The 21,103-nt window shown below is 37.9% G+C and overlaps 1 protein-coding gene across 2 annotated transcripts in view; it reads right to left on the bottom strand.

The window, feature by feature from the left end:
- The window catches only part of sphkap (SPHK1 interactor, AKAP domain containing), a 37,560-nt gene extending 22,044 nt beyond the window's left edge, over window positions 1-15,516 (bottom strand). For both annotated transcript variants that reach the window (XM_028465250.1, XM_028465251.1), the window contains exons 1-3: window positions 15,217-15,516; window positions 12,679-12,775; window positions 7,395-7,505 (exon numbers count right to left, since the gene is read on the bottom strand). In XM_028465250.1, coding sequence (XP_028321051.1) covers window positions 7,395-7,505; window positions 12,679-12,775; window positions 15,217-15,251 — 243 coding nt within the window. In that variant the 5' untranslated portion in view covers window positions 15,252-15,516. The remainder of the gene's footprint in view (window positions 1-7,394; window positions 7,506-12,678; window positions 12,776-15,216) is intronic.
- Window positions 15,517-21,103: the final 5,587 nt, after the last annotated feature.

Raw genomic sequence — 21,103 nt, 5'->3', positions numbered from 1 at the left:
ATTTCCAACATGGTTGCATTCACAGAAATTCATTTGACATTCAGAGCAAAATCACATCATTGTTTTTTTTTTTTGTCCTTTTGCATGCCGGAAAGGGCGACGGAAAAAAGCATTATGCTTATCCAGATCCGTCCCCTTACTTACAAAATTTTTATTGAAAAATGTAACCCTGAATATTAGATATTCAAATGAGTGTTTTTAAGGAAACGTCTGTGGACAATCTAATTTGTGAAGATTAAGGATTTTAAACAAATGTGCTTTTTTTCTTTCTCACTTCCAAAACAAGCCCAGTACTGTGAAACCATTCAGGGATATGATCACATTCAGTGAGACCATAACAGCAACATGACACTTTGCAGTGACTTCATGCATTAAAACATGAGTGAATGATCAAAGGTGCCAACAGGACATTACCAAAGGTGAAAGATAAAACTAGCTTTTTTTTCCTCCTAAAAGCACAGTTTTAGTTTTATCAGCTCTCTGCTAAAACCTAAATGTTCTTGTTTTCTTCTCTTCAAGTGTTACTCTGAGTAGGTTTGATTGAATATCAAGATTGATCAAAATCTGAAAGTGGATTTCGTTTTCACTCTCATCTGAGGTTTTCGGACAGAAGAATTTTGTCATTTTTTTTTTCAAACTCTCCACACTTTACTTTGTCATCCAGCTGAGGCCAGGACAGAGGAATTTATTTCCTCACACTGTGTCATGGGGTGTGGGCTTCTCTTGGACTGATTGGCTGAGGAAATCCTTGAAAAGATAAGTGGTGTATTAAAAGTCAGGAAAGCAATTTATCACGTCAAAGCTCAAGAGAAACGCTTTGTGAGGAAGGTGCACAACTGTGAACACACACATACATACACACACCAGAGCTTCTTCCAAAGTCACAGAAAAAAACACACAATGAGCTTGTGTTCATGAGTAAATGATAATGAGAAATCAGCATGACACTTCAAACTCAAACACAAAATAATCAGGTACGCCTCCCTCTGTGAGGGGCTAAACGTGTGTTGATCATAAACAGCTGCACTGTGTGCAGGAAACAGGCTGACAAACAGCACGTCTACTGTCAAAGTGAGTAAAATGACAGCGTCACCCCCTACACAAATAACCTCAGTGACGGCCTGGGGTCCTACACATCCATCAAAGAAGCACAGAGAATCGTGAAGACATTATTAGAAAGACCTCTCCGAAAGCTCGCACACATCTGTTTGAGACTCGTGCACGGCGCTGTTCTGGAAAACGCTGTGATTTAAATCAGCATGTGGTTGAGCACAAATTCACAAGTGTGATAAAAGAGTGTGAGAGCAATGCTCTTTGCTAAATTACTGCTATTCCACTTACCGTGGTAATCATTAGCAGTCAAGGCAACATTATGCAAGAGTGTGGAATTTATGTAATTTATACAATCCGCCAAAAATCATTGGAATCTGAGACATTCACCCTGAAATGCTACTTAGCTGATGGTGAAGGAATGCTATATTCCACTTTGTGCTATATTCCACTTCTGGAAGTTCCGAAAGTGTCTAGAAGTAGAACAGGAGGCAGAGCTTCCAGCTGGAACCAGCTCCCAGTCTTAGTATGGGAGGCTGCTACTCTCTCCACCTTTAAGGCTAAACTCAAAACCTACTTAATTGCTAAAGCGTATACCGTATAATAGCGTTGACCTAACCACTAGGAACAAAACCCTAAAAACTATTATTATATAGTAGAACACCAACACTATATTCAAACACAATCCACTAGGGATGTAACGATTCACTCAACTCCCGATACGATTCGATTCACAATACTGGGTTCACGATACGATTCTCTCACGATTTATTTTACAAAATGGGACTGTAGACAAATGATGTTCCTTTTATTTTTCATTGTCAAAAGAATCCCTTGATAAACTATTAAAAACAATGCAATTTAACTAAAAATAAATCTTGAATGAAATAAATAAAGGAATAATACAAATGAAGGAGAAGCCTATTAATTTAAATTCTGGATCTATAGTAAACAATGCAAAACTGCATAATAGTTCTTTTTCTTTTTAAAAGTGCAACTGAAAATGTATTTTGTGCCTTAACAATTGGACCAGTCTGAACTGTATTTATGTCAGATATTTGTTTGGACCAGCAGAGGGCGCTGGTAACCCAGTGTTTGGTTGGGATGCAGCTATTCTGTGCAGTGAAGAAGAGATGCTATGCTAGCAGACAGAGATAATAGAAAAACCTGACTTTTACAGATATTCACGTAATATTACAGATATTCTTTTGGTGCTAAAGGGGTTAGGAATCATTCATGAACATGTTTAAGAGTAGAAGGAAAGAGAGTAGTAGTAGATTCCGCACGCCGCCTCAGCATTTGGACAAGAGAAGGATAAATATATCGCGCCCTCTGTTGTTTAAAAAAAGTACTGCGATTCAATTTTCAGAAAATCGATATGAACCGTGATACCTATAAATCAATTTTTTAACTGCCTTACGATTAATCGTTACATCCCTACAATCCACCATCTACACATAGCTCTAATGGGTGGCAATGTGTGAAGTCCAGTCAGACAAGGTTGTGCCGGTTTGTAGCCAACCCCCCACTTCTGAACCTTGTTGTACACCCATCACACTGCTCACACACCATTTACACATTTACATACTCATTCTCATTCCACTCACACATAGTGTAGCATCAGGTGTTTCCATGCAGGCAGACCTACTAATACTGTATCATGTTTTTCTGCAGTCTGTGCCTTCTCCTCGCCCTTCTCTCTGTTTTCTGCTTCAGGTGTTTTTAAGCTGGATCTGGTAGTTCCTGATCAATAGTTCACAGCTCAACTAGTTTGGGACTCTCTGATGTTCTATTTCTCTATCCTGTTCTGTTCCTCCTTCTGTCCACTAACCCCAACCAGTCGAGGCAGATGGCTGCCACCTCTGAACCTGGTTCTGCTGGAGATTTCTTCCTGTTAAAAGAAAAACTGTTAAAAGGGAGTTTTTTTCTTCCCAGTGTTGCTTATGGTTGTCCATGTGGATTTGTTGGGTTTTTTCATTTTTCCTTTTTATTTCGAATTTTATAGTTTGATAGCGCTTTGAGATGACTTTTGTTGTAATTGAGAAACGTGTAAATTAAAAGTAGCTCATGTTTGGGTAATGAGGATGATTGATTGATGGATCGATTTTATTTAAGTGTCATGCACAAGCGTGCCCAGCCCACATGTTTTGACATGCAAAGCTCACTGTTTAGAGTGCTGTTGGTGTCACTGCTCTACTCTACTTTTGTCATTCTTGTCATGCTTCTTGATTCTTGTATATATCAGTATTGTATTTGGACATTTGTATATTTGTATTACTATTATTTATATTTTATCTTATTTTGTTTTGGGTTTTTTAACTGCAACGTGTGCACTTGTATTTAATCCTTATTTAATGAAGAGTATTTTACTTAATGACGTTTTTCTTTTTTCTTTTTTCATTTAGTGTTTATTTTTTTTTTATTTGTAATTTTTCTCAAGCTTCTGTGACATAAGTAATTTCCCCATGGGATGAATAAAGTATTTCTGATTTCAACAGGAGAGACGAGCGATGTGCTGATATTCTGCAGTCCCATCAAAGCACTCAACCTAGATAATATTAAATGACAACAGAAGTAATCCCTGCATCTCATCATATCTTTATACTAGTTCTCTGTGCCTTCATCCCCAGTAGAGCATAAATCAGTCTGAAGTGAGTCATCTCATCTCCCAAAGAAAATGCAAGTGAGGATGCATAAGCTTTATCCCTTGGAGTCAGTATGACTCCTAAGAATCAGTACAACTCTCAGTATATACAGTAACCCTTAGAGTATGTATAACCCCTTAGAGCCAGTATTATTAATAATACAGCAAAGCGTAATATAATGACTAACAGGGGTGCTGTGTTCACTGTACTAATAGATTTCAGTGGGAAAATCTCAATTTAATTTTGCCATTTAATCAAAAACCGTAAAAGGAGTGTAATGCACTCTCACTTTAAAACAGTCAACCCTTCCCTTGTCCTACCCTGACATCCTCTTCCCTGTTCCCTTCCCCCTCACATAGGTGTAACACTGCCCTCTCTTTTTACAGTATATCCTTCCTTTAATAAAGTTTTTCTTACCCTTCCTTAGGGAGGGCTGGTGATGGTCACAATTATGCAATAAAATAAATTAATTTAATTAATTGCAATAACAAAACATGAGTTGCTGTCGCGAAAAAAATTATTGCACTACATGTAGTGTTGACCTTCAACAGCATGTGCAGACAAGGTAAAATAAAAAAAATAACAATAAAAATAAATGAATAAAATGAGTGTTGTTAGTATTCTGTACACTGGGGTACCCTGGTCAGTAAAATCCTACAAAATTTTGAGGACAATTTATCGAACAAAGGTCTATTCTGTAATAATGATAGTATTAATATTCATAGTACACAGAAAACAATAGAGAGGAAGCTATACATTCTCACTAATGAATAGTTGTTTTAAAGGTCATAGAGCAAGATTATGAAATCTGCAAAAATGAAGTTATTAGCTTGATTAACTGTTTTAACCCATAAACTATTGCCTCTAGCATGAATACCAAAGACTCTGTGCAAGTACGCTAACCTAATTAAACCTATTTGGATCCAGCTAATACAAACCAATCATGAATGCTGAAAAATGCAGCAGATACTCAGAAAAGAGCAAACGGCTGATATTCTCTCTGCAGTGGCTTTTAGCAGCTGACAGATGTGCTTTCCAATTGCAGTTCACGCACAACATGCAATTTATGACAAACCAGCGATCAAAGGTGACACATCAGAAGTGGGTCACAGGCAGAATTAAGAATAAGCCTTGGTAACAGCTGAAAGCCTTGTGTCTGCCTAAATAAATAATACCGTCCTTGGTGAACCAAAAAATCCCAACAAATATGAAAACGGCAAGCTTTGGAAGAAATCTTATCATTATTGTACACAAATCACCCTGAGGACAACTTCTTTAATGTTGTGTTTTTATACTCGATGCTATAAAACACTGATTAAACCTAAATTGTTACTTTTTATGCAGCAGACAAAACAAGGAAATGCAAAACTAATGTAATTGTGTCGATAAAAAACCCAATAAACTATAAATTAAATGTAAATACAGCTACCACATTAGCTTTCAGATCATTTTAGCTCAGGTAACATCTGATGATTAAACACAGGGAGGTGAGGGAGTCATTATGTGTAACTACATAATCAAAATGCGCTATAACAATTTGTACTGCAATTATTTTGCTTCGGAATACTTCAAGATTTGTAGAGTGGAGAGTAATTAAATATTCTGCCTTGTCAATAAGTGGCAGTAAGTGGCCAAGCTATTCTGCAGTGTTGTGAATTGTTTGATAGAGGTTAACAGTGGTGTTTTTGCATTTGGAGAGTTACGCTCATCTGTGTTACACAATTATGTTGCTCAATGAAACGTAAAATTAGCAAACCGAACTTTGTTCGCCAAATAAAACAATGAAGATTTCATTTGCAGAGTATGTTACTTCTCTAGGCTTGTTTGCAATGTTGGTCTGTGTGGATTTGTCAGATTTGTCTGAATTCAATACATTACTGCTGCTGGAATGAGTGTGCTTAATGCACACTTTAGTTTGGCCAGTGTCTATAGATGCTGGGTGGTGGTACTGGGCATTGCTACCTTGTTAACTCTAACTAGATGACGATTGTTTCCTTTAGACTCTAGAGATTAATATTGAACCGAGTAGATTATTTATCTACTGTGCGATTTGGTAAGGCAAGGCAAATTTATTTGTATAGCGCATTTCATACACAAGGCAACTCAATGTGGTTTACATGATCAAAAAGTGCAACAGAAAACATTCCAACAGCTTAAAATCAATAAGAATATTAAAGTTGGCAAAAAAAAAAACCCATTTAAAATCATCAGTAAAATCATTTAAAATCATCAACAAACAACAACAACATGACCAAAAATCTCCCTCTCAATCAAACGCAATAGAGAAAAAAAGTACCTTTAACTTTGATTTAACATGTTCACATTAGATAATGACTTCAGCTCTGCTGGAAGTTTGTTCCATTTCTCCAGCATCACCATGTTTACTGTGAACTCTGGGCTCATACCTGACCAACAAAACCCATTCACACATGAATACACCAGCAGCAGAACTTTAAAGTCTATTCTGAGGCTGACTGGGAGCCAGTGTAAAGATTTTAAAACTGGAATGGCACTCTACCGATCGAACAAAAATTGGAAATTAAACGCCTGGGACCACTTAGGCCAGAGGACTTCACTCTTTTTCAAGAAGGAAAGGATAATAATAGACCAATCAACCAGGAGTAGTTCAAACATAAAAATTGGCAAACGGCTAATCAATCGAAAAAAGTGCTATTCTGTTTCCCAACAACTGAATTTAAGGACTCTGTCAGAAAGGCACCGCCAGACTGAAGTAAACAGGTAAGTTCTTGATATAGAGTGATAATGTGTTTGGATTGGCCCAACCAGACTTTCCATACCAAAATCTAAACCCTTTTGTAAGTGTGAGTTGTGTGAAATACTGAGTTACACGATTTAAGAGTTTACCTTATAGTTTCACTGCAAATAAAACTCAGATTTTACGATTCATACATTTACGCTGAACAGAACGCAGAGAGCCTAATGGCAGCCAATGCAGCCACACACTTGCATGTAGGCCAACATGTAGACCTTCAAAACAAAAACTCTGAATTTTTTTGTATTATTATTATTATTATTATTTGAAAGGTTTTTTTTATAAATTATAAAATCTCAATTTGGCAAAAAAAACAAAGCAAACTTAGCGCTAGAGATGAGGGTGATGATATGTTGTTTTTAAAATGCAGAAAGACAGTCAGCCCTTTGATCACATGGTCAGTATGGCTAATAAACTGTACATAAACTGTATAGTTTGCTAATATACATGTGAGTTTCTAAATCTAGACTTTTGTACCAAGTAAAACGTTCCACTGATTAGGCCATAAATTATGCAAATACATGATAAACCAAGAATCAGTGCCAAAAATAACTCAGAAAAAAATGACAGGATTTTTTTGGTTTCATACAGTCATAGATAAGCTCTCATGTTGGACTACTGCTTCATACTTCAAGTGAGACGCATAAATGAGCAAAATCTGTCAAGCACATGAGAGCCAACCTGCAGAGAAAACAATTTTGTCACCATCTTCATGTTCAGAAGCCACTTAAAATGAAGAAGCAGTTTTTGATGTTGTGTCACACCAGTCCTGCTTTGAATTCCACACTGGTTTATAGTCTTTGTCATTGAAAGCCTAAACGATGACGCCTCCAGCTTAAAGACAGTGTACAAAAATGGACTCAAGTTCTTTCTTTGTTGCCAAAATCGTGAATAGTTTCATGTCCCATATGATGCGTGGCACTCACCGTGGCGCAGCTGCACTCCGTGTCGTCATCCAAAAGGCCCAGTTTGCACAGAGCTTTCTCATTCTTCAGCCAGTACTCAGATGAATCCAGAACACTGTTGCTGCACAAAACCTGCAGCACATGAATAAAGTGGGCTCAGATGCAGCAGGAGGCACACATGGAAATTGTAGACAACACACACACACTGAGTCACCCTTTCACTTTGATTTGGCAGTCTCTGTGTATGCCCCCTTTCAGAATGACAAGATCAATTGACCTTTTCTCCTGGACCTTTATTTTGGAGGTAAATATCCACAGCACGCGATCAATAATCTGTCAGCTTAGCAGACACTCTGCTAAATTATAAGAGAACTGTTGTCGCCTCCTCCCAGAAGGGGACATTTTATTGGAGTCATTCAATCAACAACTGACCTGTCACAGAAAATTAAATGAGCTATTTTAGAAGCGTACAAGGAACCCAAATTAGTTTTTGGGAAACTACTTCCTGATTATGGGTGCAACTTCCTGCAGGAGGAATACAATACAAGTAATGCAATATTACACAGGCTTTATTAAGTTGAATAAATTGTTCAACTCAGGGCTCGAAACTGCGACCAAAATGGTCGCATATGCGAGTATTTTTTCAGTGTGTGAGAGTGAAATTTTTTATCCGGTCGCATCCGTGCGAGTACGTATAGGGTGACGTTTTTTTATACGGAGCGGCAGAGCGTTCCGTCACGTCCCACAGAGTGCACTTCTCTTCCTCTCTCTCCCTCTCTCTCTCTGCGCTGCTGGATTACCGTAAAACCGTCTATAAACAGGCACTGCAAATTGGCTGGCGGCGAGGTTGACCGAGGATTTCGGAGTGGAGGCTGGCTTGACCGCAGGTGAGAAGACGGTGCACGCTCACGCAACTTGGCTGCGGGTAATGCAACGGTGAATGCACCGAGTATAAACACCAATACGCTTCTTTGGAGTGCGCGCGGTCCGTGAACGGAGCCAGACATAACGAGCCCTTCAGTGAGTGCACGCTCACATTGAGGGCATCAGTAAAAAGGAAAAACGTGCTGAGCTCAGTGATAGAACATACACACTCATCAAAACCAGCATGGAGGGACCAGAACTGATGGACAATGATGCCAGGCCAGATGTTCAGCTGTGGTTCTCTCAGAGCAGGGGTCTGCAAATGTGGCCCTTTGACTCTTTTGCAATGGCTCCCTATAGCTTTAAAAAAAAAACTATTGAAATAAAGTTATTTTTTTACAGAGGCTATTAATGATTAAAGACAAATAAAATCAAGATATAACAATTTGTTAACTTAAAATGAATCACGTTGTGCAATGACTGAGTTTTAAATCCCTGGTAAGATACTGTAACTAAACCAACAAAAACACTATTCTGGAAGAAAATATTTGAATTGTGTGGGGACAGAATCATTTAATCACCAATGTGCTGGTTAAATATTCATGCTTTATGTGTGGCAAGAAATTAGCAATTAGCATGTGTTGATCACATGATCATGTGTTAATACATTAACTAAAAAAACTTCTTTATATAACATTGTGTTCATGTAAACTGAGATATGTAGGAATTTGAAGATGCAAGATACTGTTTTATTTCTTGATGTCAATTTTATTTTATTTTAAACTATTTTTAAGTTTCTATTTACATGATCAATATAAATCACATCAAATTTAATCAAACATTATTCTATATAATTTTAACTGTATAGAATTTAATTCACTGTATTATCTTCATTGAGAAGGTATTTTTTGGCTCCAGGAGGACTTTAATCCAGGTGAGATGAGGTGAAATGATTTCTTGTAGAGTAAAGGTTACAGACCCCTGACCAGGGGACGAGGGTTAGGAGACCCCACTATCAGAGCTGGACCCTCTGAATTGGATTCCATGGGGTGAAGCAATGTAGATGCTAAGTTGATTATGCTACTGTTAAGTTAATTCAAGTACAGCCTTTATGCAAAATAAAAAAAAAACAGAATACACGTAACATGCTGTTATGCTTTGCTGTTATTTAAAAAAAAAAAATTGTTACGTCTTCTTTTAAAATTATATAAAATAAATGACCTGTTATTTCAGCCACTGCTTGTTGCAGAAAAAACTTATATTTATAATATATAATATTGACAATAAAACATTAAAACATTTAGCAAATATATCTCGAGTCATTGTCAATCTTTACTTCATAGAAAACTACAGTACGCCAGTTAAGTCAGCTATTCATCAGCATGCATGGCTATGCTGTACACTCTCCCCACCCCCGCTCACCAAAAAAAAGGAAAAAAAGGTGCGACCAAATTCTCTGCTGGTGCGACCGACTGAGAAAGTTAGTCGCACCAGTGCCACCACTGGAAAAGTTAGTGTAGGGCCCTGGAGTAATCTACTCTAACATGACTCAGCAAAGGAGCAATGTCTCTGTTCAAAAGTACAACAAATAATGCAGTCTAAACACGTGAAAAATTGTACACATGAACACACATTTGATGATATGATGATTAATATAATAATTGCCATAACAGTGCGCATTTATAAAAGTCAGTTATCAGGCTGCGTGCTCTGCTCGTAAGGTGTTAATCATGTTTGCGGATCTCGTAGAGCTTTATTTCAGCCTTAGGGTTAGTGTTAGAGTTAGGGTTAACAATTACCTTTACGTGCTTGCTTACGCAATACTAGTATCAAGTGCTCGAGTGTAACTTTTTAAAAACATCCTTGCCCTTTACGCGAATACGTATTAGTGTCACGTGCTCGCGTAGAACCTTTATGCGAGCACGCAATAAAAAATAAATAAAACACTTGTGTCCCTTTAGGGGCTCCGTAAAATCCTGCTAATTGTAAAAAACTAAAATCAATTGTTTAGGCAAAATTCAACATAATTAGTGATGATCCACTTGCTACTTAATATCATACAGGAAGTAAAGTAGTGCAGTTAATCATTTACAGAAGTGCCTCTCTGATTACAATGGAAAGCAAATCTCATACTTAATACCACAAAAGGACATGGTTCACCAGCAACATTTGTTTACCTTTTTAAACTGATAAAAAAAAAATAATAATAATTTTATTGACATTTCTTGTATGATGAACTTATTGTCTATGCTCTTTTTCACAATGTATTTTTGAGGCAATAATCCCCCCCATGTTTGCGCCTTCTGTTTAGGACCATCTGTGCGGGCCTTCAGCCAAGTAAAGATGACGTAAAAACACAAGTGATGTCATGAAAAATCACGTCAAAGCACTGGTCAATGAAGCCAGAATGAAGCCAGTCTCTATAGTGGAGTAAAATGAAGTTAAGCTTCTGAGCAGAAGATGAATGTGAACAGCAGTAGAAAGCCCTCCTGTTCACACACACTCACATGGTGCACAGTTGGGCATGCACAACCAAACAGACCCACACACTTTGAAAGGAAATTCAATCTCGCCTCCACCCCCAGCCCACTCATCTGTCCCATTTCCCCCTCCTGTTCCTCCAGCACTGGGAGATGATAAATCTACTGGGTTGACCCCATTGGCCGGCCTGTTTCTCCTATTGCACAACCCCCTGGGTTTCACTGGCACCAAAGCGGAGGAAATGAAAAAATCCTTGCGTTACTGGAAACACACAAATGAGTAAACAAATGGAAGAACAATTATGACAGACAGGTGAACTCAAACAGACACTACGTTCACACTGCAGGTCTTAATGCACAATTCAGATTATTTGTTTTTTAATCAGATTTTTTTTTTGCGTAATCCTTCATATCACATATTAAATGCGTCTTCAATCAGTTTGCAGTTTGAACGGAATGAGACCCAGAAGAGGTCTAAGGTAGCACATGACCCCGCAGGCACGTACGGTGTTTACGGAAGTAAATATGGAGGCGTCCTGTGTAGGATTGTGTGTCGCACTGAGAAATGTTATTTCCAACAGATGTCAGCACTTCATAACTTTAAAGAGAGTGAAAAAGTAGAGATCCATGTTTATCGCTCTAGCCGTTTGCTGTGATGGCTGCTTACATCTGTACAAAGGACTGTTTGGATGCGGAGTCGGAGTCAACAGTGGTCATGATGTAGGAGTCGGACAGAAAGCGCCTCGGCTGTCCAGACTGCAGTTGCATTATTGTCAAAATTGGATACGTATCGCATTTATGAAAGGGGCCTGGGTCGGATTGGAAAAAATCAGAATTGTGTTGTTCAGACTGTCCTTAACAAATCGGATACAGGCAGTGACATGTGTATGTATGCAGGGTAGGCAGTGCCTACCCAAGGGTGAATAGATATGTTGATTATTTGTTTTAATTATAATATAATTCTAACTTATTTTTAAATTTCCGAAAGCCTACAATACAGTTGGAAAGTGTCAGCATTTGTGCTTTTCATAGCCCAAATGACTCAACACTGCTATTTCCAGGTACGGCAGAGACGCTGCACAAGTCTCACTCCACTGAGTAAGGCAGGAGGAGGCCACACCCTCTCCCGAAGGCACATTGCTACTCTGCCTTTGAACCCATAGCCTGTGTTTATATGTGTTTGTGCATGCACTGTCAGTTCCCCATTATGAAAACCATTTACGTAAAAAGGAAGATCGCTACGCTGCCTTTGGACATTACCGTGTTATGCTGAATGCTATACGTACGTTTACAGTGCATTAGTGAATTGATATAGCGTAACCGCTGTTACGTTCTATAGCTAGAAGCGGGATAACACTACAAGAATTATGACAGCGCTGGAGACGATAAAGAAACTTTCTTTTGAGGAAAAACAACAGCTTTTAAAAAATGGGAGACCAACACCTGAGCTAGCAGACCTTCAGCAAAGGTAAGTTAAAAAAATTGTTCTTAATTTCTATAGTGAATGGTACAAAATGAAGGATTGGTTTTCTGGATGCGCCTCACTGAACCGGCTGTTCTAAGTTGTTGTTGTTGTCATTTTCTCTGTGTTTCCAACACAAACAACAGATGTTCTGCCTTGTCATGAGATATATCTTGTTAAGAGAATATGGAGCCTGCTATTGCACAATTGTTTATGTTTCTTTAATGGTGTTCAAAGATCTTGATTGTTAGATTAACACTTGCCAGCTAAAACATATGAAATTGTCATTGGTGTCGACATTGGTGGTCTTGATTAGAATTGCCCTGCCTACCCAACCCCAAGTGCTCACGAAGCGTCACTGGATACAGGTCGCATATGGGCAAGAAGACCGGATTTGGGTTGCATTTGCCTGCAGTGTGAACGTAGCCATAGAAAAGGTCAAACCAGAGCAAAACCGAAGCAGTGAAGATCACACACCTCTGTGTTTTTTTGTTCTTACCTTTTTGCAGGCGCTGATGGACGAGGCCAACGTGCTCTCTGTGCTGATCACCTCAACAGACTCGGAGCCTTCAAACATAACGGATGACTGGAAATTACTGCAAGACGAAGAAAAGGGAAGAGGTTGATGTGGTCAGAGCTGCTTTCACTTCCATCAGATTTTGAAATGGACCTACAGGGAGCCAGAACTAATTCTAACTGTGACTGGAACAACCTAACATGCACTTTGGCACTGTTTCAGTGAACTTAACGAGTGAAGCAAAAAAACTTGTATTGTGATTTATATAAAAGGTAGAACATAGTTTTAAAGCCTTCTGGTGTAGTGAAGTGAACGTGCAGATAATCGCTGATGGTGAACCTTCACTTTGCATGTTTCTGTTTTTCTTAGATCTTGGAAATAATGTCAATTCTTTAAAGAGGAATTAACGGTTTCAAAAACAGAATTTATGTTGTTGATATTTGTCAAATCAAAGCTTTCTCAAACTCAAACACTGTCAGCTGGAAACAGTCTTCCAAACAACCTGCAATGGAACATGTCATCAGTACAGGTATCTGTACGTACCCTAATGGCTAGCATGCAGTTAAGTCCCAGCAAAACTAACGACTGGGAAAAATAAGGTTTTTACCTGCTTTTATCTTTTTTAGGAATTATGGGGGAATCTGTCATACATCTGGAAACATATTTTAGTGCGTGTTTTTAACACAATCTCACTTTGTTTGTGCGATGTTGTATGACGTCATTATATTTGCCTGTTTTCATGACAAAACAAACAAACACAATGCATGACCTTCATTTGCTTCGCTCAGCAAAATTATATAGAGATATGAACGTTTAGAAAGCGCAAAAACTCACAACTTTGTATTTTACTGTAATGAACAACAAAAAATAATCCAGATGCTAAGCTTTTCACTTCAGCTTAACTTCAATTATGACTAATGGATCAAGCAGCTCGTTAAAAAAAGGGATAAATTACAAGATTTAACAACATCAGGATACACATGATGACAGGGTGAACCCTTTAATGCTGTATAAAGCCTGACCTAGCAGCAGCTATATGAATATGAATGAATGCATGAATGTTTCTGACTCAATGAAGGTTGAGTGCGTGTTTTTAACACAATCTCTGGGAGAGATTCAGACATTTGGCGTCTTTGTTTGTGCGATGTTGTATGATGTCGTTATATTTGCATGTTTTCAGGTCAAGCAAACAAACACAATGCATGACCTTCATTTGCTTCGCTTAGCAAAATTATTGTCCCATCATTGGTGGTGGGGGTGGTTTGTTGATGCTCAATGGGAAAGCTATAAAGCAAACCCAAAAATCCCGGATAGGCTTCTTCATCCTGTGCGTGCTTTCACTGCGATAAGCCAAAATCGAAGCTTATCTGTAACGACACTAATGAGAATCAATTTGGTAAATGAAGAGCCCATGGATGCATATTCAAATGGGCATACAGCTGTTTCTATTTCAGAGCAAAGGAATAGCTTACACACAGACTTATTTTTAAATGAATGAACATGCCTGATGTAAAGTCAGTTTGTTGTGATGGTTGGAACTATGATAATGGATAATATAGGCTTTAAATAGGTTGCTGCACCTGCAGGGAACATAAAACAACAACAACAACAACAACAACAACAACAACTCCAGAGCCAGTCATTCTGCAGGAAATCTGTATGGTTTACATGCAGAAAAACTAAAATATGTACTACAGAAAAAGAAAAAGGCATCTGATTTATGCTGTATCAGTTTTAACTGATGTTTAAAAAAAACGAGGAAATCCAATCTGAATACATGTTTTACGCACGACCTGCTCTCTATTCAGAGAATTTAATGATCTCTTCATCACGATGCGGTGATGACTGACAGCTCAGTCAGCTCTGTCCGCCGGACACAACGTGATTTCAGGAAACAATTAACCCCTAAACGACCGCGTTTCAAACGTTTCATATACGTTCCATTTCAGCATATTGCATTGTGTTTTCTGGCAGCTGGTGATAAGGGCTCTATGAACAGATATGGATGTTTGGAAAGCTCGAAAACTCACAACTTTATGTTTCACTATTATGAAGAACAAAAAATAATCATTGTCCCAAGCTTTTTACTTTAACTTAAAACTAAAGGATCTGTTAACAGCTCGTAAAAAAAAAAGTGATAAATTACGAGATTTAACAATATCAGGACTCACATGATGACAAAGTGAACTCTTTATTGCCCTATAAAGCCTTACATAGCAGCAGTAGCAGCAGCTATATGAATATGAATATGAATATGAATATGAACATGAATGAATGGATGTTTTTTAGTGCGTATTTTTTTTAAACACCAATTACTAGCTAATGATGCGCAATGTTCTGAAATTCTCACATTTGAGATCAATGAAACGCAACCTATCAATATTGCTTCCAAAGGAAGTACATTCACAGATAAAAATAGATACAATGTATATTTATTTCCTGCACTGGAGAGAATTTCGCCTCCATAAGGTTAAAGTGCTCCATACCACATTTTAGGATCCACATCATCCACAGTCTTACCTCGGTGTTTTCAGAAGGCATTTAGCACCTGCCATTCTGTCCAAAAGAAGAAGGAAAATTAAAAAAAAAATAAAATAAAATGGACAGGAGTTATTAATCCCACACAAGGCGTCAAGGACACGAGTATCAGTGCCGCGATGCGTAATTGTCCGCTGGACGGTGACCAGTCCAGATGCGCATCAGCGACGCAGCACCGAAGGAATCCCAGCGTGTTTCACCGTGAGTGTGGATGAAAGGACTGAAAGGGTGAGTGATCAGCAGCGTCTGACCTGCGCGTGTCTCCGCCGGGTGCGGAGCGCAAAGACTCGGCTTGGATCAGACGCACGGAGCCGCACGACGCAAGCAGGGGCAAGGGCACGAGCCGTGCGCGCGCATGTGTACAAACGTGTTAGGTGTATCCTATTTTTTTCTTGTGGGTTCACAAGTTACCGACCAAATGTTTGGGGACTTCTAAACGATTGACTCACTCACAGATTGATCAATGATCCGCATCAAAGGTGGATTGACGATTAAAACGTTGCATAACACGCAGCAGCTGAGGATAAAGTAGAATAATAGATGAATAAGTTATTACAGATCACACATGGGGACTGTTCCATGAAAACATTTAAACGTGAAACATGAAAACGTCCGTTCTTGTACATCATCCAATTGAGAATGCAAAAGATAGTTACATTTTAAGTAAAAAAAAAAAAAAACAATGGCTATAACAACATTAATGAATGATTTATTTAACAAGTCAAATGTGAATTGTAAACTTTTAAGTGAAATATGTCACGAACATGCATGTGTATGTATGTATGTATGTATGTATATGTGTGAACGTACAGTGTATGTATATATGTTTGATGTGCATGTATAACTTTGTGCAAAATATATTGAATGTGTATTGTAAAACTAGTAACATTAGTTTCCTTATTATTATTATTTTTATTAGATTTTTTTATTTTATCTACATGGCTCTTGTTTTGTTTCTGTGATGAAGTGTAAGTGTAGGTGTGTGTAGTTGTGTGTGTATAGGTTACAAGCTTTTGCTTCAACAAACCTTAAGTTAGAACAAAAAAACAAAAAACAAAAAAACAATAAACAAATACCCATGGCTACAAATGTGCACACGGAACAAAACCAAAGTGAAAAACAGTTTTTCTTTATGTTTAAAGTGAACTAATTGTAGGTTTTGTACTCTGGATGACCCTGCATATAGCAATAAACGGCTCTAGCTCAAATCATGCGTAATATTCAAATAAAAATGTTAGAGTTTCTAAATACTTTGGACTCATTTTAAGATATGAATTTCACCATTATTACTTTACCTTTTCCCGCTTGGACGTGCCCCTGTATACCAAGGGTACGTGCACCTGTTTCAAGCATTCATTTTCCAGCAAAAGACTCAGCAGATCTGCTGGGTGTTACTGTACCATGACTGAATATGATTATTTCCCTGGAAAATGCATGAAAATGTGAAGGTCTCCCTATATCAAACATCCCAATATATAACACTTCAAGAGAACCAGGATGGTGTTTCTGTAAAATGTTACAAAGGGAAGTATTATAATAAGAATCAATAACTAAAGAGGGGAACCTAAACCCTGAGCTAAGTAAAACCAATAAATAAGTTTAAGAGTTTGAAGGATCCGATTACTTGAATATACACGAATGATTGCGCCAGATATCCTCGGAATAATAGTAAAGTTTCCCCAGAGGTACAGATTTCATTGCTTTATCCAAAGGCTTGGGTTGGAATCCTCTGTTCTATCAAAGAGTTCAGCACGAATCAGACAAAGCCGAAAGACCTCCTGCTCTATAACCCTTAGAGAGGAACAGCCTGAGATAGAGGTGAAGGAAGGAAAGTGGGAGAAATGCACCGTCAAAGAAAAGGTGTGATGGGTCCAGATGGAAAGTGTGCCTGGCTGTGTACGTGTGTGCGCATGTGTGTGTAAGTGATTTTGTGCGTGCCTGCGCGATGGAGAACGAGAACACGAGAGTTAACACTTCTAATGATATGCATGATGTGTAACCTCCTCTCTGCAGAAAGGATCATTTCAGTCAAATGGAAAACTTCAAATGCAAAAAGAAAATACAATTCTTCAAAGTCAATGAGCTGTCATGATATTTGCTTGAACGCATGCCTCGTGCTGTACTCAGCTGCATGCAACAATGTCATAACCTAATGTCTGTCAGCTGACCTCAACAGGTGATGCAACAGATATGTTTTAATACATCCAGATGTGAGTTTGTGTTTAGCTTGGTTCCTTTCACTGACCAAAGTCACTGATTTGTTCTTTGTTCTGTACGTGTGAAAACTGGAGTGCATGCAGAAAACTTTCACTTGGTTCTCGTGAATGAGTGACTGCTTACTATTACACCATCACGTTACATTTCCCATGGCTTTTCACTTTGAGAAACACACATCACCTCTGACAATTTCAATGAAGAATAACATTCTTCTTAAAAGTCCAATTTAATATCAATATTGTGTCTGAATCCAAGAAAACAAATTCATTCAACCTCCAAAACAGAGCCTGCTTTCATCAAAACAGTCTGATGAAGCTGAACGCCAAAATTAGAGAGAATTTGGACTTTTCCACTATTTTTTTTTTTTGAGCCGTGGAGAAAGCCAAGTGCATCAACATCAATATTGAAAAGCTCATCATTCACCTCAGAGATTCAGTTGTTTTGGCTTCATCGTTGACTCAACTGAAGACTTTTATGTTCAGAACATGACATTTACCAGTTTATATGCTCAATTTTGTCACAAAGAGTAAAAACACTAACAGAAACCATTGTTTAGTCGAAGCAACTCAACATGTTGGGTGATTATGATTTTGAATATTTACAACTGCCAAGATGGTTACGTTTTCACCTGCATTATTTTATTTATTTATTTCATTGTCGGTGAACAGTCTAACTATAGAAAACAAATGACATTTTAAGGAAATATCCTAAATAGGACAAGAAACAAGTGATCAGAATTTATGGATAATCCAATAAATCTCCCTGTTCAGGTCTTTGAGCTGGTTCTACAACATTTCACTTTCTGTTTACAGCAGAGCAGACATAGGCAACTGGCAGCCCGGGGGCCGAATGTGGTCCTCCGTGTAATTTTGTGAGGCCCCCCAAAACAAAATTGTAATTCATGAAGTTGGAAGTTATAGGAAACACAAAACTTCATAAAATGTCAACAAAAGTACACAAAATAACAACAAAGATACACTAAACAACCACTTAAACACAAAATGACTACATAAACAACAATATATACTAAAGGACTTTAAAGACACACAAAAAGAGGAAAATGCCCAAAATGACAGAAAAATACACAAAAAGACAACATTAACACAAAAAACATGTAACAAAAACACATATAATGACTCGAAAAACACAAACAAAAAGGCAACAAAAATTTGCCATATTGAAATGAAGAAGACCAAAATCTTTGTTATTTCCTGTATTAATGCTCAGATTGGTCATTATTCTAAATGTTAACATAAATGTTGATAATGTGGCCCTCGGATCAGACAGTCAAATTTTTGTGGGCCCCGCTCTGATTGAAGTTGCCCATGGTTTAGAGCATACAACAACACAGAAACTTCTTCCAAGCCTTTAAAGTGTGAATTATCATGGTACCATGATAACTGACAAAGGATATTTGGAGCTATGGAATCATGCTAGCAATAGATCACAAAAGTGGGTTAAAATTGTTTCAGTCAGTCTCTATAGCAACAGCCTGTCACTCTATATGTTTTCTAGGGCTCGACAGACACACACGATGATAACACCTAACTAGATGTTGAATACCAAACAGGATTAGAATCAAATCTTGAAGCGTAAACATGATGCTCACTTATCCTCCACAGACTCCTTCAGTGCTTCATCATTTAGAACAATAAATGACTGTCCTGTCCCTGTTCGTCAGCTCGCCTTCTCAGCTTCTTGTCTGTGACTCTCCACGTTTTAATTCAAAGGAATACCATAGGGCGGATTAATCCATTGCACATTTAATAAAAGATGGGAGACCAACTAAAGTGCAGTTGAAAGCAATAACGTTTTTCATCAGACGTCTGAGGGAGTTTAAAGACAAAATGAAGACATACCAGAATCAACTTAAAAAGCAAACAGTGTGCTTTTAGAAATCTGCCACAGTGGGCATATTTTTAATTTAGCAAATGGCTTAAAAATAAAGGGAGAAAGGTATTATTACACTGGTGGAATGTCAGGGGAACTCAGTAAGTGATTGTGAACATTAATGATGTGAGAAGATATTTTTAGAACATCAGGGTTTGGGTTAGGGGTCAGCCATTTAGATGGCCAGCAGCTGCCATGTGAACGTACACTTGTACAGTCTGTAAATAAGAAAACAAGCCTCATAAAAACATGAAAAGAAGCACTTACACGAGGAAGGATGGTGGAGATCTTCAACCTTTGCTTCCATGTCAAACTGTTTGTCTGCATCTCTGTTGTTGTGGTGGTTTTTACCAACAGACCAATTCCACATAAACCATTGTACAGCTTTCATATACACAGAGCTACAAAAGTACACATTCATAGAGTTGACTTTGGCTAAATACAGTACACTGAAAAAGTTTAGCGATAAATAAATAAAAACTTGTATTGTAAAAATGGCAGGGCATCTTTCCTTTCATGAGATTCTGATTCCCACCTCTGAAAATAAACAAAACAAATCCTGATTTGTCTTGTATGCGGTCTCAGCTGATACCAGTCTGTTGCTGGCTATAAAAGGAAAGATTAGTTTCAGACAAACTCTTCCAGTTTAATGTAGTAAAATGTGTGAGCGCTCACATGATGATTACGGTCCCTGAGAAAAAGAAGTAAAAGGCACACATCGTTTTCACTGTGGATTCAAAAAGGATTTGGAGTCAGTTCTGATGCCGATAATTAAAATGTGCTAAGAAAGAGACGCAAGCAGTGGGTCAACTTCACCAGAACTTCCATCTCTGGAAGGTTCTAAGATGTTGAATAAGCAGGAAAAACCTTTTCTGATCCACAGACCAAAGTCTGAAAAAGGCTCCAGAAAGTCGATGGAAAACAACTTTATCAAAAGAAAACATAATAAAAAGCATGATTTCAACTTAAAGTTGTAACTGCTTAACCAGCATTAACATTAACAAGAGAAGTAGTGAAACATCTTAATGAAAATGTTGACCATAATTCCTCAATGTACCGGTGTATACAGTAGAATGAATATGTTTGTAGTATTAAAGTTGGAGATATTACTGTACCTCCGCCAATGACTTTAAACTGGCATTTATTTGTTTGTCTGTTAGCAGGATTAGCTCAAAAGTACTTAAAGGATTTTGACAACATTTTAACCACAGACAGACCTGGCACCATGGAAGATTCAATACATTTTAGATCAGTTCTGTCATTGTTGGTAGAATTCCACAAAATCATATCTGGGTTCCTAAATGACAGATTGTTATGAAATTTGACTCAGTTATGTTGGGTTGGTTGCTGAATTACCCCAACGATTTTCATTCAGATTGGATTCTGATTACACATTCCATGGCAGTTTTTCTCAAAAGAAAAAAATAGGGGTGCCTATTAAATTTCACCTACTCCTGTATGATATGAAATTCTTCCAAGCCTTTAAAGTGTGAATGATCATAATACCATGATCAGCATCATTGATCCAGATCCAGTATCAGGCAAAGAAAGAGGTTATCAATCAATCAATCAATCAATCTTTATTTGTATAGCGCCAAATCATAACCAATGGTATCTCAAGGCACTTTACAGTAGAGCAGTCTTAAGGACGGACTCTTCATTTTATGGATACACACATATGCATATATACGTATATACACATACATATGTATCCCACACCCAACATGAATTCATCATGGCGGCAAGGAAAACCTTCTGTTAA

The sequence above is a fragment of the Gouania willdenowi genome, chromosome 13 (genome assembly GCF_900634775.1).
Source record: "Gouania willdenowi chromosome 13, fGouWil2.1, whole genome shotgun sequence".
Taxonomy (NCBI): domain Eukaryota; kingdom Metazoa; phylum Chordata; class Actinopteri; order Blenniiformes; family Gobiesocidae; genus Gouania; species Gouania willdenowi.
Note: the sequence above shows the minus strand (reverse complement) of the source record. Positions and strands in the feature narration are given on the sequence as shown.